Source organism: Anabas testudineus, chromosome 1 (genome assembly GCF_900324465.2).
Source record: "Anabas testudineus chromosome 1, fAnaTes1.2, whole genome shotgun sequence".
NCBI lineage: Eukaryota > Metazoa > Chordata > Actinopteri > Anabantiformes > Anabantidae > Anabas > Anabas testudineus.
In genome coordinates, this window is record NC_046610.1 from 27,245,430 (window position 1) to 27,270,727 (window position 25,298).

The following is a 25,298-nucleotide window of genomic DNA, read 5'->3' on the forward strand; positions in this document are numbered from 1 at the left end:
AGAGTGACAACATTCCAGCTGTTTGTTTAAACTTTATCACCCCTCCAGCCCCTAATGTCTCTCACTAAGCGGTACAGAACTAGTCTCATCAGACCACATGACCTTCTTACATGTCACGTCAGGTCAGACACGTCAGGTCTTTGACTTGAATGGGGGTTTTCTTTGGCCCCAGAACTAAATTTAGATGGTTCATCTGGTGGAAATCCAGAAGAAGTTAGAAGAAGAAGTAAGTTCCTCAAAGGTTTTTGAATCAGTTTGAACACTGGAAATACACCTTAAGTGCGTTGTTATACATGTCAACTACATTAGGATTTCCCAACTCTGGTCGAGTAGCTGATTTCAACTAGGAATAGTTGGCAAATAAGCAGGGCAGGGGCCTTTGAGGTCCAGGGCTGTGAACCCCTGCACTATATCATGAGTTTAGCAAAATTTTTTATTATATTAGATTTTTTTTACCAACACACATTCTGATACAAAGAGCATCAAGTTTGTTTAATCTTGAGCACCATCATTCATGTTTTGAGACCAGCAGGAAATCCACATTACTTGATAGTTACAAATTTGCAACAGAGATCATGGCCACTGCGAAGGCAGAGGGGGCGAGGAGTAGATTTTGCAAGGGAAAAAAAAGTTTAAATAAGTAGCCAGGAAATGCTTAACATGAAATCAACTGAGTCTAAGAATAAAACAGAATGTTTGATAGAAACATTTTCTTCAAATACTGCACTTTATTTTGATGACTTCTTACTAACTTGTTCAAATATTACAACCCGGTTTTTGAGAAATTAACACTGAATGACATTTTCTTCTAAAATTACATTATCTTGGTAATTTGACTTTCCTCATATAAAGGTGTGTGGTCAGAGATGTTAACCTTGAAAATAAGACATTCAGACCATTTTAAATCCAGATTGAACTGGAGATCCAACCAAACACAGCCCAGCTTTAAGTCAATATTAAAAACTCTTAATTTATCAACACATAAATTTCGATAAAAATTCATATAAAACAACTTCAAATAGGTGAAATGAAAAAAATTAAAACACTTGAAATTTCAAGGCAAATCCTGAAGGAATTCATCTGCCCCGTCTTAAATGACCTTATTAGCAACAAAAAGGCCTAAACATGATTTCCTTGTTGACTTTAGAATCCAAACAGCCAAACACAGTGGCCTGCAATGGGCTAGTAGTGCATGCTACAGTCCAGTATGAATATCATGTTTTTTGGGGTTTTTTTTTTAAGAAAAGGAAATCCACATTTAAAATCACATCATCCTGTACAAACATGGAATCATATTCACATCTAGTAATAAATCAACAAATAAATCAAAGAAAGAGAATCAGTTTTTGTTTTGCTTTTTTTTTGCTGTTTTTTTTACATGTTACATTTATCATCGTTCCATTAAAAGGACAGTTCACGCAGTAGCATCCTTTGGAAAGTTGACGAATTACGTTGCTTCCAGCTGCCGGCAGATAGTCACAAGTCCATGATGAATGCCTGATCACTGAGCTCACAGCGCCTCCTGTTGTGGCCGACTGGGAGGGCTGTGAAAGACACGACGGCAAGCCGGTTACAGAGAATGCCTGGTCTGCATTACTGACTCTGTGCATCACACAAACACTACTTGTTGGTCCACCAAAACCACACAACACTCCATACATTTTGGGGGAAGTAGGTTTTAACTGACAACTGGGGCCAGAGCGTGTTACAAACTACCTGTGACTTCAAATCATATCACATTTAATTTACATTAAGCTGGTTGTGCATGGGAAGCCCTTATGTTTAAATGGACATTATTCTAATTGGGTTCCACAGACTGTGCATGAATGAGTTCATTATCACTCTAATCATAGGTGTCATTATTAGGTTTTACATTCAGTAATGCTTTAAATGTGAAAATGGCTAAATATTCTCATATTAAATTCTTTTTGTGATATAAACCTTTAGAAAGCCACAACAATCTTCAATGCTCATTGGTTGCCCCAGTGACAATCAAAGTCCTAACCCTGGCAGTGGTAGCGCCTAGCGCTGCGATACTTTTACAATTTAACATCCAGACCAGACCAAGCAAACGCCTTGTGCTACCTACTGAGCTACAGTGAGGAGAAAACACACATAATCCTGGTTCCTGTCCTGACCAGTCGAAAAACCAGAAGACATAAACAGTATTTTATATCCCAGTGCAAACGAGTCCTAACTGATATCAGTCCAGGTCTTGCTGTCATTTTTTCAGCAGAGTTATCAAAGTGGGTGTCTGGAAGCAGGACAGTTCTGTACAGTTTAGCCCCACAGCCGATAAGCAGTAAGATGATCCAGTGTCACTTTGTTTTACTGGTCCTCAAGGTGGAAGCTGGCAACCACTCAGACAGAAATCTCATAGGTGGTGCCCCCAATGCCCGTCACCTTCTTCACCCCGCTGCCCTGAGGCTTGTGGGCAGGACTCTGCATCAATGATAAGCTGGGAAAGGCTGCTCCAGGCCGGGTGGACGGGCAGACTGGGTGGGAGGGGGAAGAAGGGGCAGAGCAGGAGAGGGAGGCGGGGGACAAGAAGAAGGGCTGGCCACCATTAGTCCGGCTCTGAGGTTTCATCTGGATTAGTTCATCCCTGGTTTTAGCAAAACACAAAGCAGAGAATGAATTGACGGAGCAGGGCAGGAAGTCCGGAAGTCACCTGGAGAGGAGATGGAAATGCCAGTGACAGATCAGTCAAAAAGTCACACACCCTAATATTTTGTTGGACCACCTTTAGTTTAGATTACGGCACGCATGTGCCATGGCATCATTACGATAAACTTCTGCAATATCACAGAATTGATTCCCGTTTAGAGTTGCATTCATTTTTCGCCAAGATCTTGTATTGATGATGGGTGAATTGAAACCTTTTTCTTCAAACCTCTAACAAAAGTATGTGGACCTTTTGGAATTTTACTTCATAAAATGTGATGTGATCTTCATCTAAGTCAAGGGTATTAACCAATATAGTAAAATAAAATTAAATAATAACACAAATGTCTTCATGTATGTTCACCATAAAAAACACACAGTTCTAGTGTAAAAAAGTATGTTAACCTGATGACCTCAAAAAAGCTACTCAGGTGTTACCATAAGTTAAGCAAATTAGTTGGAAGGTGTGGACTAGAGCTGTGAGCCATGCCTCACCGAAAGGAGCCACGATCATTGTTGATTTACATAAAGCAGCAAGAGGTTACAAATGATATCAAAGAATTTAGAAATTCACCAGTCACTAAGTTAGGCAAACAAACTACACATTTACAGTGCGTAAAACATTTAACAAAAAAAGGTGTCTTTGGCAGGACACCACAAAGGAAGATGCTGCTTACTAAAAAGAACATTGCTGCACGCCTTAAATTTGCCAAAGAGCACATTGACACTGCACTGATTGGCAAAATATTTTGCGGAATGATGAAACTAAGACTGAACTATTTGTTAAGAATACACAGCATAACATCTGGCATATCATCATGAAAACATAATCCCAGTCGTGAAGTATGGTGTAGGAAACGTCATAATTTTAGGATAAATGAATGCAGAAAACCATGAAATTCCTTTTCTTGCCAGATCAACTGAACTCACTGTAAATATTCTGGACTATTACTTGCTGTATTTACAGATGGAATAGGATATTTCTCAGATTTTATCTCAAATACAGCAGCTCCAGGTAATGTCTAATTCCGGGTTCCAGTGCTTTTGATTTTGAAACTGCTTCCAATCATATTTGATTCACATAAGAGTTCAATAAACGGCATCAGTCCAAAGCAACAATACTGAATGGGCAACTGCATTCTCTAGGTCTTACCACCTCAATTGCAAGACTACATGACTTTGCATGTAAGTATGGTTTTAGAATGAAACATTCATATTACACTATAGCTAAGAAGAGTTCATGAAGTAATTTTCATGTTATAGTTGGTCATCTGGTCATCTTTTAATTTTGTTGTCAGTGTAGTTACACAATTAGACATTTGTGTAATGAACCTCATAAGTAAACCATGCAGTGAGAGCTTAACAGTAAATGGCACAAACAGTGAGCAAGATGGGAAAGCAACATGGATCCTGGACAAGACAGAAACACGTCGCATTTATTAAAAAAATCTAAAGCCTTAGTGGAAATGACAGAAACTAGTCTGTGATGAAAGATCTTACTATTGTTGTTTCAATCATGTTACGATAGAGATGTTTTTTTCACAGTTAATTACAACATAAATGCAACAGTGTGAGTGGAGAGGTTTCCCTAATGCATCCAAGTCAGATATACACAATGTTTCTTTTTATCTGTTTTATTGTCATGTGTTGCGTAGCCATTTTTGCTCATCAATCTTAACTTCACTAAAATAAGAGCACAATCATTTGGTCAGGTAAATGTATTAAAAATCAAAGACTAAAATCTCGACTACACTTGACTGCACTCTGCCTGAATTAATGGTAATTAATACAGGTAATGTAATTACATTACCTGTATATAATGTGGCCAAATACAGAAGAATACAGTTGTTAAAGAAAACCTGTTCCAGAATGCATTAGACCTGAGACTAGGGTGACCTCTTAGCAAAGAAAACGTTGGAGGACAAAACTGTCAATGAGTCACCCAACCAAATCCAGCATAGTTGAGAGACCTGAAGATGGCAGCTTGAGAGGAACTGTCAGGAAGAATGAAATAAACTGCTGAAATCCTTTCGCATTGTAATTAACTCATACTTTTGGGAGAAATCTTCTCTTTCAGATGTTCTCTAAATGTAAAGAACTTTTAAATATAAGTGTGTAGATTCATGACTAAAATGTCATATTTTTTCACATATAGCGTGCACAAACTAAAGAGACCATATATTTGCTGGGAACATAATTTTACAAATTTAAAGTTTCCATTCTACCCCCCAGTTTAGAAAGTGACCACAAAGTGGTTGTTTTGTCTGTTAATTTTTTCTCTCTCTGCCCTTATAAATACAACATGAAATGTTTTTTATATATATTTTAGAAAATATATGCTTTCATAAAATCTTACTGTGTGAAGGTGCTGTGGAATCCTTCCATAAAGCCAGGCTCACTGAACAGCACTGGCAGCAGTGCAGAGAAGTTTTGAATGAGGCTTTAGTAGATTTGAATATGTCTTAAAAATGTTAATTAAAATGTCACGTAATAATAGATTATGACTGAGATTATGAATTTTTAGGAGTGTCAAACGACAAACAAAAGTCAAACGCAATCTCTGGTTGCCACTGCTACAAAATGTTAATGTCCCAACAGAAGGTGGTAATAATGCAGAGACTAGAACAAACAGACATACACAGTACATGTAACAGAGAGAAATCGCACAGATGAATGGAAACAAGCAAAGGGAAAAGAAGGAGAAACTCACAGGAAGTCTGGCAGGAGGAAGAAGAGAGAAGGGAAGAGGAGGAGGAGCAGTCAATCAGGTAGTCAGGTTTTCAGGCAGGTGGGTGGTTTTTTCAGGGATAGCAGCAAACCAATCGTCCTGACAAAAGGTTAAACTCATACTCACTTCGGTGCTTGTATTCCTCCTCCTCCTCCCATCCCTCCACTTCCTCCTCCTCCTACCCCCGCTGCGTTAGCTCCGGCCGATGCTGAGGCCTTTCGGACCAGCCGATACTGCATTTCAGCAGCGGCAGCACTCGAGTATGACAGTGACTTGCCCAGAGGTGGGGGGTGTGGGGAACGAGGAGGGTGGGTCGTGGAGGTGGCAGAAGAGCCCAGAGGATTGTCAGTGGAGCGGGTGCGATAAGGGTAAGCGTGATGGGGCGGAACGAAACGGGGAGGGCGAGCAGTAGAGGTGGAAGAGGAGTGATGATGATGGTGATGGGAGTGATGGTGGTGGTGGTGGTGATGATGGTGAGGCGGTGCTGAGGAGGAGGGGGGGGCAGAAGGCTGACTGGCAGGCAGGAGGTGAGTGCTCAGATGGGACTCGCCCAGCAGGCGCTCCCTCTCTGGAGGAGGTGGGGGGGGGGAAGCTGTGGAAGAGGACGAGCGATGGAGAAATGGGTGGTGGTGGTGAGAGGAGCGGTGGTGTTGATGGGGTGACTGAGAGTGCATATCAGCATCTCTCTGCTGTGATGATAGGAAGGGGGAGCTGTAGCCGCCTACTGCTGGTGTGCACGGTCTCCCAGAGGAAGCATCTGGGGCTGCTGAACCCACTGCCACCCCCTTGTCAAAATCATCATCACCCGCAAGTAAGCTGTTGTATGACAGACTCCCGTTGCGAGATTTGTGTTGAGGTGGTGGTGTCTGATTGGCTAAGCTCTTGAAGCTGGCTGAGGTGGTGGCTGCCTCAGAGACGTGGACGGCACCTGTTGAGGTGTGCGTGGAGCTGGAAGACCGCGATGCCACTCCTGAGAGGACGGTGGGGTCAGAGAAGGAGGGGTATGAGCGGCCGCCGAGGGTGTAGCCAGGGATGCCCCCTGCTCCCACCTCTCTTCCTCCCTCCCTCCTCTCCCCACCTGCTCCCCCTCCCACTCTGTCAGATAAAGTGTCTCTCCGGTCCAGGCTGGGCTGGGAACGAAAACCAGGCTGTTGGCTTGCCTGAAGGAGGGAGGAGGTGGAGGAAGAGGAGTCCCTGGCACTGCCAACACTCTCACCTCGACTTAACTAGAGGAGGCAGGAAGAGAAGGAGAAAGAGGAGGCAGTTTAAAGGAAGGAGGAGTGAGAAGAGGGAAAAGAAACAACAAGAGTGCTATGTGAATTCCTGCTAAACTCCCTCTAGTGATGACATCCTGTAGCGATATTTCTAAATGACACATATTGAAGGCCTTGCAGCTCATTTTGCAGATATTTAATATGTTTACTTTGGGAATATCACCACTCAAATGATACAATGATACTAAGACAAAAGGCCTCAGACACAGAAAAATTACACCTCTATACATCACTCCAGTTGGTGACAAGTGTCACCAAGAAAGGAGGCAAAGACACAGTGAAGCACACTTTTCTTTTGTCAAACGTGTGTGTTGAAGGTCTTCCGAGCCATACTGCGTTAAAGGTTTAAAAGTGATTTGCAAAACACTCACTACACAGAATTGAAAATTGAAAACTGATCATACAGAAACCACTTGGTAGTGTTGTCTTATATACTATTATTTAGTACTATATAATATTGTACTAAATGTACAATAATATATGACATAACAAGACATAGAAAAATGTCCCTGTCTTTTAAGAGGCAGGGAAAATATTAAGTCACAAATCATTCATTACAATTAACACGTAACAAATATTAGCAAATTAACTGAATTTTGATTTCGTTAGTAGAGGGGAGATTTAACAGGAGTCACTACAAGGAAAAAAGGGGAAAAAGCAAAAGGAAATGAAAATAGGAAACTGAACAAATGAAAAAAAAGAAAGATTTCAAACCATATTTTTGACAAATGGGAGAATATAGACCAGAAATTGGTACAAATACTGAGCATAACCAACCTATCGGTATATTACTGCTTGTTACTCCTGTTCCTGTCCAAACAGCACTGCCGCAACAGATTTAATCATCTAAAATATATTCTAACAGTATTTTACCCACGTCTAGAACAAACAGAGAGGGGCAGGAAACATAGTTCCAAATAATAAGAGGGAAATGCTTTAAGAACAATCACTTACTGATAATGATCAACAGAAAGCCACTGAGAAACCAAACCAACAGGCCGACAGGAAATCAAAAGGAAAAGGAAAAGCAAAAGCAAAAATGGAGATGCATTAGATTCAAATTAAGGAGATAAAAGCAGAAGCACAAAAAGAAAAAACACCTCTCCTCAGATACACACGCACCATGAACATTTTACATAAGTGTACTGACTCAACAACTGATTCTTTGTGAGGTATAGTTCTTGTGTTTAACCTTGCTGTGTCCAATGTGTGCATTACCTGATTGGCATAAGCATGCGTGAGCGCTGTGTGGTTCTTGCTAGGGCTGTAGGTGGGCCTGTATTTATACATGGTGGGAGTGGGTGGGGCTTTGTTTAGTAAACTGCACTCTGCAGGAGGAAGAAGAGAAAGAACAAACAACCAATCAACCTAGAATCAGATCAGTGTTAAGTTTTTACAAAAATATGACAAGATTAGAGATGCACAGACTGATCTGCTTGAGATCAGAAAGGGCCTGCTTTAAGCTTTTTTGGCTATGACCAGTGATCGGTCTGGAGTGGTAAAAATGTCTGCTCCTCGCTGTTCACCTGCTTTGTTCCCCAGCTCAAAGCAGTCATTTTGCTTTGAGCTAGGGGCTTGCTGTGGGAGCAGAAATCTGAGCAGGAGACAGAAGGACACACAGGGCTTCCTCTTTAAAAAACAAACAAACAAACAAACAAAAAAAAAAACAGCATTGTCCAAATGCCTCCTGCTTACATGCTGTCATTCAGTTAAGTTATAAAGTCAGCAACCTCAGAGACACATGTTGGCGTGGAAGTTATTTAATGTTAGTAAGGAGGAAAAAAATGCATTTTATAAGGCAAAAATAAGGAATGTCAGTTATAAGTCTTGGAAAAATAGAAAATTGGAAATTGCAATCTGTGCATCTCAAGATTATGTTTCTGTGCCGACAGCTGACTGAAAATCTGCAGGAAGTTAGAGACTTTTTACCTTCAGTGTTTCCTCTAGTGATTCCAGGGTATCGGAGCTCTGGTTTTGGAGGAGGAGGCTCAACATCACATGACTGGCTCTCCATCATCTCCAGACTGGACTTGGACTGGAAAAAAAACAGAAAAAAGGACAGGTAAAGTTCAAAGATTCAAAGTCAAGACTAATAAAAATTATTCAACTGACAACTGAAATAAACATTATGAAACTTGTCTGTTTACCTCTTTTGGTGTATTTTATGTGTGTACAGTGAAAAAAACAAAACCTGAACTAGATTTGCAAGCATTATTGGGGTACAGGCACCATAATGCAACACGGACCTGTCACCGCAAAGAACCTGGAGGAAATGGGTATTAAAAGTGATATAATTACAAAATAAACTATATTATGTGTTACAGTGCCCCATGCACTAGTAATCAACAACCCCCCCTTGAGGTCTTTGTACAGTTGCCTGACTAGTTTGGGTTCCTACCTTCCCCTAGAATTTCATGTCTGCAATGTGTATGATTTATCAATATTTATAGTTGATATAGATGTTATAGTTATAGATGAATACTAATGCACATCCAAATAAAAATATGGTGCTGACTAGACCCATGATAATGTGCAAAGAAGTATAATAAATATGGATATTTTACTATGATTTAGTTCATTAGTGACTAAACATCATGATCATAGGTTGGTAATGGCATTGCTACCTAATTCTTAGCTGTCTGGTACATTTATACCATTCATTATGTTGGTACAGACTCAAAATTTGAGGCTACATAAACTTGATTATATAGGAAAAAATTACGAACATCATTTGTTACCGCCCCTCTTCTTTTTTGGGGTGCAAACAAAATGAATGGCACTTTCCACTCTTCTTTTCCAGTAAGGTTCTGTCTTTATTCACCTGCACTTAACTAACCAGGTTACTCAGACAGAGATAGCATTATTTGGTAAATTAGCGGGCCAATGCTTTTGAGCCCCTGAAAATTGAGGTACTGGCTGTGCTTCCCCAAATGCCATACTTAAAATCCACTGTAATGGTGTAATAAAGCAAAAATCAAACTGTCAGCTGGCATTGTCCAGATGGTTCTATTTGTTGACTTTTGTACCTTAACCTGAGAAAGACTATCATTTATCATAATTTTTTTCCCTTTCACATAAGGTACTCATTACTTAAGTTGTGTTGTAGGACATAAACTTTCCTCTAAAGTATTGGAAAACTGGCCTTACTTTTTCAGTACTTTTGTAGAGGAATGTATGTATGTAACCCATACTGTTATTTTGACAAGTCTTCGAGTATTTGTTTTTACAAAGTAAAAAATATTTGAGTACAGCTTTTTGACCATTACAGCACTTTGTAAAATAATGTACTTCAGAACTTCTGACTTCAGGATTAGTGATTAACTGATATGGGTTATTCAATGGTTGATGCTGATCTTCAGAGAGCAGAGAGTCCAATAGCTGATATATAATGCTGATTGAATGTTATTGCTGTTTTCCTATTTGCATCAGATAAAATACATTAATTGAATAATTACAAATTATACAAAAATATATTAAACTTCACTCAGCATCAACTGACCTAAGAAAATAATTTAATTATTGTGAAATTTCACAAACCCAGACGACCTACACTCTGCTATGTCCCTAGAGGCCTCACTTGTGCTGGTGCGTGGGACAGTCCCTCATTCTACAGGAGGCACACCTATGATAAGAACAGAGGAAACACCTGATATCTGAGAAATGTTTAATTTCCAGGTTCTAGATAGCCACCATTAAAATGCGAGATACTCCCAAAACTTCTAGAAGAGATGGGATGCTTGTTATTCTGAGAGTTTTTTACTCAATTTTCTGACACTAACACTAACATGTAAAGTATAATGACGTACAGTCATAAGCTTAACATAAGTCTGACATAATGTCAGCAATAACCTCAACCAAACGTTTCCTGTAGTTGCAGATCAGACCTGCACAACGATTTGCAGTAATTTTGGACCACTCCTCTTCACAAAACTGTTTCAGTGTAGCAATATTCTTGGCATGTCTGGTGTGAATGGCTCTCGTAAGGTCATGCCACAGCATTTCAATCAGGTTGAGGTCAGGACTCTGACTGGGCCACTCTAGAAGGTGTATTTTGTTCTGTTGAAGCTATTCTTTTGTTGAATTAATTGTATGCTTTGGGTCATTGTCCTGTTGCATCACCCATCCTCTGCAGAGCTTCAGTTGGCGGACAGATGGTCTTACGTTTTCCTGCAAAATGTCTTGATACTCTGGAATTCACTTTTCCATCAATGACAACAATCCGTCCAGGCCCCGAGGCAGCAAAGCAGGCCCAAACCATCATGCTCCCTCTGCCATGTTTTACAGTGGGGATGATGTTTTGATGTTGGTGTGCTGTGCCTTTTTTTCTCCACACATAGTGTTGTGTGTTTTTTCCAAACAACTCAATTTTGGTTCCATCTGTCCACAGAATATTTTGCAAACTTCAAACGTGCGGCAATAATTTTTTTAAAGATAAGATAAGGGAAATTCTTTTGTCTACAGCAGCAAGGTGACATTAAATAGGACAACTGTATAGAATAAGAATAGAAGAACAGTATAGAGTGGACAGCATCAGTATTAACTATACAACAGAAAAACAAGACATTGGACAGCAATGGCTTCCTCCATGGTGTTCTCCCATGTACTCCATTCTTGTTTGATGTTTTCCTTATTGTAGATGTGTCAACAAAAATGTTAGCATGTACCAGAGATTTCTGCAAGTCTTCAGCTGACACTCTAGGATTCTTCTTTACCTCATTCAGCATTCTGCGCTGTGCTCTTGCAGTCATCTTTACAGGCCTATGGAGAGTGGCAACAGTGCTGCAACAGTAAACCTAAAACTGGTGTGTGTGTTTTAAAGGGCAGGACAGCTTTCATGAACACATCCAATATCATCACACTGATTGGACTCAAGCTTGGCTCACTCCAGGCTCCAATTAGCTCTTGGAGAAGTCATTAGGCTAGGTTCACATACTTTTTCCACCCTGCACTGTGAATGTTAACATGCTATGTTCAATAAAAACATGAAAACATATAATGTTTGTGTACTATTATTTTCAGCAGACTGTGTTTTTGTATTGTTGTGAGTTAGATGAAGATTCCAAATTCCAAAAGGTTCACAAAGTTTTTCTTGTCATTGTATGAGGTTTTAAAGATATGATGGAGCTTGATCATTAAGTGCTTTATATGTGAGGAGAAGTGTCTTCTGGTTTCTCGAATTTACCGGGAGCCAGTTAAGAGAAGCTAACGTAGGAGATATATGGTCTCTCTTGTACTTTCTAGTCAGAACTTGGGCTGCATCATTTTGGATTAACTGAAGGCTTTTTAAGGAGTTATTAAGACATCCTATTAATAGTGAATTACAATAGTCCAGTGGGAAAGTAATAAATGCTTGGACAGCATCACTTTGAGGCAGGATACTACTAATTTTACCAATATTCCTCAGGTGGAAGAAGGGGGCAGATTTCTTTTTTGTATGAGGTAAATGAGATATCCTAGTCAAACATAACTCAGAGAAAGAGCAGATTTGAAAGAGGGGCAAAGCACCCTTCTATAACATCTGTTTGCCAGCAGGCCAGAGAGACTGTTTATTACTGGTGTTGAGATGAAAATGGAGAACAGCAACAGTGTTTATGCCACTTCAGTGATGTTTGTGCCTGTGAGCTCCCATCCTACTTTCCTTACCCGATGGAGATCACCCTGTATGCCGTTATCTAGGATCTTTGCAGCCAACTGGTCCTCTGTCAGTTGTGGCTGCAGAAAAGGAGGCTGCACACACACGCTCTGCACACACTTCTTCCTGCCTAGATACCTACAGACAGCACAAAGACAGCAAGTGTTCACATCATAAGTAAAGCCCACAGCACAGCAAGTACACAGTTATTACAAGCCCTAACTCAGCAGTGAAATATCCTGGTTATGATCAGTGCTCCTTTCGTATGTCTGATCCATGACAATACTCTGCAGGCATGGTGGTTTTAAAAATAAACAACATTAATACTGCTTGGGAAAAAAGACAGTCATATGGTGTCCGATGTAGTGTTTCTGCAAAAAATAGTCAGTAGAAAATCCTTAAAACAGTTCTCTTACTTCTTCCTCATCAAAAATACTCATCTATGAATATGACTCTCCAGCCCACTGTTGGAGACAATGTAATACCTGGAATGAATGCTGACCATAGACCAAGAAGTTAAATAGCATGAACATATTTAAAACATGCACCTGGGTGCCTGTGAGCTGCACAGGACATGAGAGACATTCTTCGAGCAGCCATTGGTAAAAGGGTTAACACCACCTCTAAACTTGCCTGTTACCTGTAGAAAGACAGTACCAGACACCAGGGACACACAAAAAAAACATATAAAAAGAAGCATTGAGAGGAGGAGAATGGACTAAAAGGTCATTAAATGCATCATAATTTTGCAAAATGTCCAAACTAAAATAAATAGACTTTCCACTCAGAGTTTCCCACCTGTTCATTGGTAGTCCTGCCTCTGGCCACAAGCACTATGTGGAAACCAGTAAGGCCAGCAACAGGGATGAAGAACAGGCCTGCAACACACATTACAGCTAGTCTGAGAGCACAGGGGTCAAGGACTATCTTAAGACAGTTAACAGACAAAGACCAAGACAAAATACATAAATTACTATACTATAGATTTCATGACAGTAGGCATATTAGAGAGTATTAGATTTTGGACAGATAATGGTATGAAACTTATAAAAAAATATCACAGTTCAAAGTGTCCAGTAGCCTCTCTCTCCCCTCTCTGCATGAGAAAACTCAAAGGATACGTGACAATTGCATGCAGGCAGTCAATGTTCTGCCGATGGTATAGGATGAAGAGCAGGCCGAAACCAAACACGGCCATGATGTGAGCCGTTAGAGACAGCAGGAAGAGGAAGAAGTAGCGGTAGTTCCTCCTGCCAATGCAGTTGTTTACCCATGGACAGTGGTGGTCGAAGTCCTACATTATAGGATTGAGAAGACACCGTTCTAAATGAGCACAGTTCTCAGTAAGTGTACCTTTCCTTACTTGCATATTTATATTACAGCTTCTGACAGACTAACAAGAATAAAGAAAAGGAATTTGATCAGATGTGAAACTCCTATTCAAAACAAGAAGCAAGATTCCTTTCTATAAAAAAATCTTCTTCTGATCTTCAGTTAGCTTGTCAGGTGCTGGGTTTTAGGGATAATAACATCCATACAGGCTTAGAATGCAGAATCCACTTTTTGGTCATTTTGGTCATTTAAGCACATTTATATGACTCTCTGGTGTATGTAAATAAACTACGACTGAGAGCAACAACAATTTTTTACATGTCTATATATGTTCACCAATACCTTTGTCAAATTATGAGTAGTTATTTTAAGTGGAATTTAAACAGCTCACATGTGTCAGGTTAGGTAAGGGGGTGAATAGTAAGGTAATGGTACGGTGAAATCAGTGTTTGCATTAATATTCACCCCCTTCAAGTCAGTATTTAGTAGATGCACCATTGGCTACATCACAGCATGGAGTTCTTCTTTGCAAACTTGCTCAAGGTCTGTCAGGTTGTGTGGGGATAGGGTGTGAACAGCCCTTTTCAAGTCCATCCACTAATTCTCTATTGGATTGAGGTCTGGGCTTTGACTCTGCCACTCAAGAACATTCACTGTGTTGTCTGTAAACCATTTCTGTGTAGCTTTCCCTGTATGCTTCGGGTCATTGTCTTGCTGGAAAACAAATTATCTTCCAAGCAGTAGTTGTCTTGCAGACTGAATAAGATTGTCCTCCTGCCACAACCGTGTTTCCCAGTGGGGATGGTGTGCTTATGGTGATGTACAGTGTTTGGTGTGCGCCAAACATGGTCTTGTCTGATGGACAAAAAGCACCATTTTGGTCTTATCAGACCAAAGAACCCTCTTCTACTGGACCATGGAGCCCCTTTCAGGTGCCTACTGGTGAACTCAAGTCGTGATTTAACATGAGATTTCTTCAACAGTGGCTTTTTCCTTGCCACTCTTCCATAAAGCTTTGACTGGTAAAGAACCCGGGCATCGGTTAATCTATGTACAGTCTCTCCTATCTCATTTGCTGAAGCTTGTAACTCCCTCAGAGTAGTCATAGGTATGTTAGTGGCCTCTCTCACTAGTCTCCTTCTTGCACGGTCACTCAGTTTGTGTGGACGGCCTGTTCTAGGCAGATTTAGACATGTGCCATATTACTATCATTTCTTTATGATGGATATCACTAAACTCTGGGGGATGTTCAGTGCCTTGGAGACTTTTTTGTATCCATCCCCTGCTTTTCAATGACCTGTTCTCTGAGTTGCTGGGAGTGTTCTTTTGTCTTCATGGTGTAATGGTAGCCAGGAATACTGAATAACCAGTGACTAGACCCTTCCAGAGACAAGTGTCTTCATACTGCAGTCACTTGAGACACATTCACTGCACTCAGGTGATCCCCATTTCCCTAGTTGTGGGACTACTAGCACCAAATATCTGGACCTCTGTTGGATTAGGTCAGGCATTTTAAAGGAGGTGAATATTAATGCAAACACTGATTTCACCTTATATATTTTTTATTTAATTGACATTTCTTTGTAGAAACCTGTTTTCACTTTGACATTAATAAAGATTTTTTTCTGAATTTTTTTTTGTCAAATTCTATAACTTTTATTGACCATGACTAATTTATAGTGTCAATAAAAGGATGAAACATCCAAGGGGGTGAATATTTTTATAGGCACTGTATACCATCACAAAGAATAACATATACAGTACATAGTTAATTGTTGAGTGTGAGCACACCTCGACACAGTTGTCACATACGGAGCAGTGGGAGCACCGCGGCGGTCTGTAGAAGCGGCAGGTGGAACACCACTTCATCCTGACCTGAATCCCTCTAATCTCCACTGTCTTGTAGAGGGGAGCACGGAAATCGTCCTCTTTGTCCTCATCCTCCTCAGCTACAGAAAGCCAACAGAACACAGTGTGACATTCATTAGTACTCCTACACATTCTTGCAAAAAAAATCACAGAGAAGAGCAACATCTTGGAGATTATTACTCAGTAGCCATCCTTAGATTACTTCTTAGATCAGTTCTTTGTCATCTGCAGGTCAATTAAATAATCACTCTGTGAATTAGCCATTGATGTAGCTTAGTTAATTTAAGTTTTGATTAAATGTAATGTCAAACCAAATCAACCAATGCTGATTCTGGAGGTTTGTATGACACACAGTACAGTGAAACCTTCAATGTGCTCACCTCTTGGGAAGATCCCAGGGTCCATAAATGTGGCCATACAGAAATTAGCCAGAACAAACAGGAAGATGACTCCATTGTAGATGGGAACAGCTACTGTGAAATGCTCCGAAAGCCACGGACACCTGCAACATCAACAGAAAGACACTGACTGACTCAAGTTGTGTAAAGTGGTCCTGAAAAGAAGCTGCAGGACCACCATTCTTCTCAGAATCTGTCAGATCCACAACATTACACATGGCCTTTTCAATGAATATGACTTTGTCTGGTGAAAATTACAGCTACATACCAAAAAACAAAACTAAACAAATTAAATCTATTAATTCAATTAATTAAGGGAAAACCCAAATGTATTTGGTTACCATTAGCTAAAGTTTGATTCAAACCTAAACCTTTGTTTTGTTTTGTTTTTATATTTTTGGGGGTTGGAGTTTTCTGTCCAAGAACACATCATGACATGGATGATCTAAACCTTCACAGTTTCTCAATGTGCCTAAACAAAATGTTACTTTTTTAACTTAAAGTCTCCACACAAATACAGATGATGGGTCTCCGTACAACAAGAAATATCAGATCATTGGGATATTGTAACAAAGCCAGTGTTTCCTACAATGTCAAACTGCTCATTATGCCAAAGTCTTCAAGGGTGGATGTGTAAAAATGCGCTGACAATTCTGTTGTTGTTATTACAGTTGTTCTCACTACTATTTTATGGCCTTCAAGAAGATATATTTAATTATTGCAGTTTTTTTTCTAATATTGTATTACCATGGAAAGAAAATAAGAAGCAATGGGAGAGTGACTGCAGGCATACAAACATTAACAGACTGTGGGAGAAGAAACTGAGAGCCTGGATGATGGGCTTTTGTTAGGGTGACAGATGTTGGCCTATTTTCCCCTCACTAATCTAAAGCACAGAGCTAACAACACAGAGAGAGAGATTAGATTCACAGACAAGTTCACACAAACACACAAATCTGTCAATATGACTTCTCACATTTAAACTGCATACATAGTTTCTCCCACACACACTGATTCTCTCTCTGTCTCTCTCACTCACACACACACACACTCACACACACACTCTTCTTTGGAGTGAGCTGTCAGCAGGATTAGTGATTACAGCCTGTAACACTAACGACTCCACATTATGTCACAAGCACTCAACAACAAAAGTTCAGGTTGTTCTTTTGAAAAGGTCTGCATCCATACTCCACCTCCCACACAACTAAATTGTCCAGGCTATAACCAGGCTGCATCTGATTGACTCAGGGCATGCAATACCTGGTAAGAGTGAAGTAAAAATATATTTAAGTTTCCCAATATTGCAAATTAAAAATTTGCCACAGGGAGCATCCTTCGTCCTTAGACCCTGGAATGGGATAAGCTTGGATTATCATAAGACTCTAAAGACTCAAACATGCCAACATTTTGATTTCTAACAATTCCTGGGGAAAAGGAGTAAGTTAGGTACTAAATATCTGTCTCCACCAAGTTAACACGTGTGTCTGCAGTTTATAGTCTATAGTGGGTTGAAACAGAGCCTTTTCACCATAACAGCTGATCTGAACAAGCAAGGCTCATGTCAAATCATTACCAATCCAATCGAAAACAGTGCCTTGCTCTTCATTATCACTTCTGTTTGTTATTATGCCTTCTGCTTTACTGTAGCTCACAAGTAGGCCTGTGAGTATGTGTGTTGTGTGGTTTGTGTGTAAGAGAGACTGGTGCAGCACTACCACTTACGTAAAGCAGAAAAACAGTGTGGTGGAGCCCACAAGGAAGAAAGTGGCTGCAGACACTGGGACATAGCGGGAGGGTCGCAGGGGTCTGCTGGGTGGGATCATGCTGTGGGGAAGGGGAGAAGAGGATGGACCCCGCCCACCGCTCTTGCTGCTGCCACCTGGCATCACTTCCTGTATATGATGCGGCGTGTAGTAGCAGCTGCTACGCCAAAGGATTTATCAAAGTAAAATGTTTCTGTTGGTGTACGAATTTGTAGGTTGAGAGAAATGATAGGAAGAAAAGTGTAAAGGATAGATTAAAACAGATGTAAAGAGTAACACACTCCTCTGTAATATGACAATAAGATGGGAGTAGAAGTGAACACTTGTTTTCTTGAATTCTGAGGTCAAATTCTGATCTACTGTGTGTGAGATTAAAATAAGCTTACAAGTGTGTGCTGTGAAAGCCCTGTTTCAAAACATCCATCTTTAACAAAGCTCCAAATACACTAGTTTAGCTCTACCTGACATATCAGTTCACTACAGACACATAGTTTCCAAAAGAATCAGTCTAAAAATGAGAAAATTAGATTTTTGTATGGCAAGGGCTAAGAGAAAGTTTGAGCAAGAACAAAAAGCATGGCTAAAAAAATCTATTTAGGTCTTAGTTATTTGGCCCTGTAAAGTCTAATCAAATCCTAATGAAGAGGAACCTTGCGTTTGATGTGAACTGGTCCAGAAATATTTAACTAGTCTAATGGGGGAGTTTGGTGAGGTATAACAATTTTGGTAGATGATGGACAGAACTAAAGAAAAATCTCTGAGGTGGTAATTTGACTCTGGGTCTGACTTTTATAAGATGGGAAATTGTAGCCAAGTGTGCACTAGCAAAAGCTTTGGAGAATTCTGTTCACTCAAATTGAAGGTTTTCAGCACCCAGGGATCAGTTGCCTGGGGAACTGTAGCAGTGTGAGAAAGAAAGTCTGATGACTACCAAAAGAAAAAAAAAAGTAAAAAAAAAAAAAAAAAAAAAAAAGTCAACAACTTTCTCTCTGTTGGAGGAGACAGTCAACCTTCAGTCCAGGACTTGTATTAGAAACAGCAGTCTGAAAGCGGGCCAGTGGAGTAGCCTGGTTTTCCTATGTCGGGGCATCCCTAAACCCCGTCGGTGGCTGATTTAAACCACCTCACCTGCCAAGTGCACCAGTGATGTGACTGGAAGACAAAAGGCAGGAAGTGATGGAAGATCCAGCAGAACATCCATTAGTATCCATTTAAATCAAATTGTTGAGAAACAGCAAAAATCACAGCATTGATCTGGAGCGCTGGGGTTGTTGATAGGGTTGTTATCTTCTATTTGAGTCAATAATGGCAACATAAAAGAACTCTGCTCCTCCGCTTGGTCTTCTTGTTCCACTCCGTTAGTGGGTGGCCACACCTGTTAGTTATGTAACTGTCGGCCTCTCAGCTACCAATGTTTTCCTTTTTTTCCCCTTCTTCTGCAGAGACTTCTTGGACCTTCCCAATGCTTCCTTCTCCAGTGTAGAGCACACCCACACAGTTTCACTGGAGCAATAGCTTAAAACGCTTTTCTACCATCCAGCATTGATCAGTGACCTCCTCACTTTGGGGAAATGTATGAAAAACAGAGGTAGCAGTACTGAATATCAACAGTTCATCCACAGTCCAATAAAAAAGTAATGTCTGGTCGTGATGTTGCACCTGCAGTGGCAATGACATAAAGAAAGAGATGGTTAAACAGCAGACACTCCAGCATATATACATGTACAAACATATAAATAATATACAGTGTTGACAGTATTGCATTTTTCTACAGCCACTGCAACTGTTGCATTTTATTGACTTAAGAGTGTCTGCAAACATTCACACAGTTTATTAAATGTAACATAAAATCTCTGAGAGAGAGTTCCTTTCACTGGAACTAAGGGGACAACCCCAGCTCCTGAAAAACAACCCCACACCATAATCCCTCCTCCACCAAACTTTACACTTGGCACAATGCAGTTGGACAAGTACCGTTCTCCTGGCAACCGCCAAACCCAGACTCATCTATCAGATTGCCAGATGGAGAAGCCCATTTAGTCATTCCAGAGAACGCGTATCCACTGCTCTAGAGTCCAGCATGCTCGGCCATCGAAACCCATTCCATGAAGCTCTCTGCGCACTGTTCTTGGAGTTTTTCCTCTCCACTGTTGCCTAAAGCTTGCTCAAATGGGATTGTTGGGTTTTCTCTATAATTTTTTTTGTATAAATATTTTCTGTAAGGTCTTAAACCTTACACTGTAAAGTACCTTGAGATAACTTCTGTTGTAAATTGGCGCTATACAAATAAAATTGAATTGAACCTGGAACTGACCAATCGTCATGGGGGAAGGTCAGAACAGGGGGCCAACAGAAGAAGTGCTGTATGCATTGTGCTGTTTATCTACAATATGTGGACACCAAACCAAAAGCGCCAACCAGATGTAAAATCAGTAGAAATGTAAACCATCATCTATGTCAGTATATCGGGTTAGTAATGTTATGCTCCATTTGTTTTACATTACCTTTAAAGGCTAACCAAATGCTAGCAGCATGGCTATAATGTCATCATTTAATTATGTGCTATGTGTATTTATAACACAGATGTTAATTGTTCAATTTCAGGAATCAGCAATACCTGTTGTTTCAATCAGATATTATAGCAAACATTTCATTTTAACCACCTTTTTATACTAAAACAAGAGACACTCATTGTTGGTATTTTTTTTTATACATACAGTAAACAACAATAATGCACTGATAACACTAATGTATGACATACATACATACATACATTAGTCCATGTAGGGTTATCTTTGAAATGGTGAGGATTTTGTTGTGTTGTGTTTATACAATCTTACTCCATCCAATTTATATTTATGCTGGTAAGCTAAAACACAGTCAACCATTTGTCTAAGGAAGTACATCTCAAATATAGCAAAGGGTTTGTCAAGAATGTTGTATGGACTGTGTAGGAACTGCATCTATTTTTATACCAAAGACTCACAAGGGTATTTGGACAAACTAAAAATGAAAAGAAACAGTAGCACTCTGTGTGTGGTGTAAATTATCCACATCTGAGGATTGAAAATCTGGGAATATTGGAACACGCAGTCTCCATGAAGCAAGGCTGTGATATGAACTTGTAATGGTTTGTCAAGTCCTCACCTATAGGTGCAAAAGAAAATATACACGTATACATTAAAACTATAACAGTAAAATTAAAAGAACATATAAAGTCAGTAAGATGCATTTTTTATTTTAACTACATTGGAACAAACCAAAATCTGAACTACACAAACGTAAGTCCAGGTTGCCTCTGTCAATTAAAAAAAAAAAAAACTTTAATAATACATCTGTGTGTTCATCGTTACAGTGTATATTTAGCTGTGGTCCAAGGCTGTGTTTGATATTAAGATACTGCTAAAACGTTACGTTAGACAAGGTTACATTAGTCTCTGTTGTGTTGTGTTTTGGTTAGCAGTTAGCCTTGACGCTAATGTAAAAAGAATGGACCATAACATTACTAACTTGAGATACTGACATGTAGATGATGGCTTACATATCTACTGATTTATAGCCGGTTGCAAAAGTCCAGGGAGGTCAAAACAGCAGCTAGGTACTTCTCATCTGTGTCCACATATTGTAGATATGATATAGATAAATATAGAGAAACAGCACAATGCTACATGATTTAATGCTAACAGTCAGCCAGCACAAATCTTGTCTTCTGTTAGCGTCCTCGTTCTGACCCTCTCCCGTGCCATGATTGGTCAGTTCCAGGTTGAATTTTATTGGCTGATGATTTTTGATAGGGTTGTCACTCAATTGGTTCTTGCAGAAATCCAAGAGTGAGCGAAACGTTGTGAGAGCAAATGTTTTAAGAGCGAGGAGAAAGGTCTGAGCAGCAGCAGAGCAAATCTGAGCATGAGGAGAAAAATTGTGAATGCGAGGGAAGGGTTTTGAGAGAAAAATCAAAATCTAGACAGAAAATCATTAAAGTATGCTTTCAATTTAAAAAACTGTGCTCTTGATTAAAGAAAGCAATCTCACCCCACGTTACTTCTAAATAACAGACTTGCTGACTTGCCTGCTAACATTTGATTTATTGTTGTATTTAATCTTTATTGTGAGGAACTATACCCAGGAAGGGATGGTTTACCTTACTAAGTGCTACAGCTATACAAGATGAGTCCATGTTATCTGATCAATAGTCCACTTAACATTGCACCCATTCTCGATCAGGCTGAACGTCTAAGCTTCAATGCACTAAATGTAAAAAAAATCCCAACAATGCACTAGTCACATTTAGAAGCAGACAGTTTTGCCACTACCTATACACTAAAAATAGTGGGTGTTTATGGCCCGCTGCAGTAAGGGCAGTAGCAGTCCGATTGTTGGTGCATCAAACACACCTAACAATGGCTTTTATCCACAAATGGCAACAATTTATTTTCCTGACCTCTCTAATTGTGAATTGTCATTTTAATTCAACTTTGACTTGAAAATTGGCTTGAATGGGATAACTAACTAAGGTCTGACAGGCTGACAGATACAGCTGAGCCAGGTGAAATGTAAAGTCAAATGAACCAGCAGTGCCTGGTTTGTCAGCTCAGTGGACGGGATGCAGCCCGGGCAACACCGATGAATCTGTGCACTAAAGACAGAACATCACGCTAAAACACATCGAAAATCTCTCAATTCAGGGTGGTGCTTCTGATAAGCAAGTGTACATTTTAACACATTTTGTATACCGTTTATTCCTTGCTTCTTGTAGGATCCTCGCTTTTGTTAATTGGATGTGCATATATAATTCGTGCAGTGGCTTCTAGGTTTGATAACCGATAAGCAAAACAGTGTTTCCACTGCCAGTTTTAAAAAATAGAATTTGGCATAACGCTCCATGCAGTGAGCCATAGTCAGCCCACGCTGGGCTCGCCGGGTAATACTGAAGCCGGGGTGGGGACGCAGAGCTAGTGGGCAAGATAATATCCCTACAGAACCAGGATGAGAAGCAAAGTTAACGCTAAACTACGTTTACATTCTAGTGTCTGAACATTGGCTGTTATATTAAACGAGTGACTATACCAAAACATTATAGATTAAATGAAAGCTAGGGTGGAGAACCACTAACGTAACGTTCTTGCACGACCATAGAAATTTAAAAATAACAAAAAATTCTGCCTTCATTTAGTGTAATATTCTATAAAAAGAAGCACTACACTAAAGCAAAAAAAAAAGATGATGATGATTAATGGTTTATGCTCGTAATGCGTGTAATGACTCATTTATTAGACTCGGTATAAGTGAGTGTATTAGCTGTTTTGTAACGTTAGCGTTATAAACAATCTACGTTAGCTAGTCTTAAGCTACTCAGGTCTCCAGTGGTTAGCGCTGGATAGCAGCAAGCTAACAATTCAACTCACCTGAGGGTTTTTTCAGTTCAAAATCCAGCGGTGAATGGGTTCTCACAGCCTTAGTCGGGTTATTTCCACTTGGGTTTTCAATCCTCAGGGAGAACCCGTTGTATATATTTTTTCAGTCATTCAGCAGTGCAGCCTACCTGTGCGGGTCTTGTTGTGGAGGCTAGCTATCCTTGCTCCAAGCGACTTTACAGATAAATGGTCAGCTAGCTAACCAGACAGGATACGTCTGGCTTCCTTTTACTACAGGCAGCTAGCTTAACCAACTGTTAGCTAAGGGAGGAAGCTCCTTGGGTTTTGTAACTTCTTTAAAATAGCTAGCATCTCTCTACAGGCCGCTCGGCCCGTGCGGAATTTAAGAAGATGAAAAACCAAGTAAATAAAATGCTAAAACAATTATGTGCTCTACCCATATATAAAGAACGTTGGTTGCCAAGAAATTCCGAGAGGCCGACATACTTGTCAGTACTATACCAGTCCAACGCCTGGGTCCTACAACAGAATTTTCGCCATGAGAATAACACTGATTGGACGACTAGGGTGTCAATCAAGCTACAAGCGTAATCAATTGCTTCTCCAACCGCTACCCCGAAGGCCCTCCCATCTTCTTCTCCACACATACACACACGAATAAATCATGATTAAATTTATCCTCCAGCACACTAACTTGCAATACATAATAAAGAGCCATGGTAATATATTTTACTGTCACTAAAAAGGCCTGGCACATAATCTGCCTCCGACATGAGGTTTTAATCCTCTCACATGACACACTGACACAGTAACGTATGTTTGTGTGTGTGTGTGTGTGTGTGTGTGTGTGTGTGTGTGTGTGGGCTGGGAGCGTGCATGTGTGTATGTTTATTTTCATTATGTGAGCACACAGGAAGAAACACACACACACACACATAGAGGGTACACAAAGGGGAGATTAAAATGACAGCAGGGGCCATGTGGATAAGCCTACACAACCAAGCTCCTCATCAACACACACACAATAAAAAATCTGAAATCCTGCGACCAGGAAATCATGTGTGTGTGGTGAAGCCCCTTGGCAGTTGGCATATGAGTTATTAAGGCTTTTAAATTAAAGGGGCTATGATGCTATAAAAAACAAACAATAGATGTTTTTTGTGATGACCCGTTTGCCATAGAAACAAAGCAAAGTTTCTTTCAGTATATGTGCTTCTAAATGATTCATTAAAGATTTGGTTCACATTTCTTCAAACCTTCTTCTACTTCTCTTTCGGCTTTTCCCATCAGGGGTCGCCACAGCGAATCATCCTTTTCCACCTAACTCTATCATGGGCATCTTCTACCCTCACACCAGCCAACCTCATGTCTTCTGTTAACACATCCTCTTTGGCCGTCCTCTTGCCCTCCTGCCTGGCAGCTCCATCTCCAACATCCTTCTACCAATATATTCACTATCCCTCCTCTGCACATGTCCAAACCATCTCAGTCAGGCCTCTCTGACTTTGTTGCTAACGCAGGCAACGTGAGCCGTCCCTCTGATGTGCTCGTTCCTTATTCTGTCTAACCTCGTCACTCCTAAGGAGAACCTCAACATCTTCATCTCTGCTACCTCCATCTCAGCCTCTTGTCTCTTTCTCACTGCTACCGTCTCTAACCGATAGAGCAGAGCTGGTCTCACCACTGTTATGTACACCTTTCCACTGAGTCTTGCTGACACTCTTCTGTCACACAACACTCCTGACACTTTCACTCCCTATCACACTGAACTGTTGACCCCAAGTACTTAAACTCCTGCACCTTCTTCACCTCAGCCCCCGTAACCTAACGCTTCTACCTTGATCCCTCTCGTTTAGACACATGTATTCTGTCTTACTATGACTTACTTTCATGCCTCTTCTTTCCAGAGCAAACCTCCACCTCTCCAGCTGTTCCTCTACCTGCTCTCTACTCTCACTGCAAATCACAATGTCATCCGCAAACATCATTGTCCAGGGAGATTCCTGTCTGACCTCATCTGTCAGCCTGTCCATCAGCATAGCAAACAAGAAGGGACTCAAAGCTGATCCTTGGTGTAGTCCCACCGCCACCTTGAATTCCTCTGTCTGACCTACAATGCATCTCACCACCGTCATACTTCTCTCATACATGTCCTGGACTACTCTGACGTACTTCTCTGCCACTCCCCACAACCTCATACAGTACCACAGCTCCTCCCTCGGCACCCTGTCATACGCCTTCTCTAAATCTACAAAGACAC

At 40.4% G+C, this 25,298-nt stretch overlaps 1 protein-coding gene across 2 annotated transcripts; it reads right to left on the reverse strand.

The window, feature by feature from the left end:
* Nucleotides 1–708: 708 nt before the first annotated feature.
* Nucleotides 709–24,367, reverse strand: zdhhc5a (zinc finger DHHC-type palmitoyltransferase 5a). 2 transcript variants are annotated; one of them, XM_026358738.1, is made up of 12 exons: nt 23,069–24,367; nt 17,623–19,322; nt 15,880–16,001; nt 15,422–15,579; nt 13,420–13,592; nt 13,097–13,199; nt 12,847–12,938; nt 12,310–12,436; nt 8,596–8,701; nt 7,885–7,994; nt 5,519–6,618; nt 709–2,605 (listed from the first exon to the last, which is right to left on the reverse strand). In XM_026358738.1, exons 2-12 carry the CDS (start codon nt 17,784–17,786, stop codon nt 2,362–2,364), a joined length of 2,499 nt encoding a protein of 832 aa, XP_026214523.1. In that variant the 5' UTR covers nt 17,787–19,322; nt 23,069–24,367; the 3' UTR covers nt 709–2,361. The 2 variants fall into 2 exon arrangements, with proteins under 2 accessions (XP_026214523.1, XP_026214525.1); XM_026358740.1 differs by having other exon boundaries at nt 2,542–2,671.
* Between the last annotated feature and the right edge of the window lie 931 nt (nt 24,368–25,298).

What these genes read in the sequence shown, in the direction of transcription:
- zdhhc5a (XM_026358738.1), bottom strand. Translation starts at nt 17,786, where the DNA reads ATGCCAGGTGGCAGCAGCAAGAGCGGTGGGCGGGGTCCATCCTCTTCT. An exon ending in TGCAGCTCACAGGCACCCAG is followed by an intron (nt 12,437 to 12,846) that starts GTGCATGTTTTA and finishes TGCTGTCTGTAG; the next exon opens with GTATCTAGGCAGGAAGAAGT. An exon ending in GGAGGAATACAAGCACCGAA is followed by an intron (nt 2,606 to 5,518) that starts GTGAGTATGAGT and finishes TGCTAAAACCAG; the next exon opens with GGATGAACTAATCCAGATGA.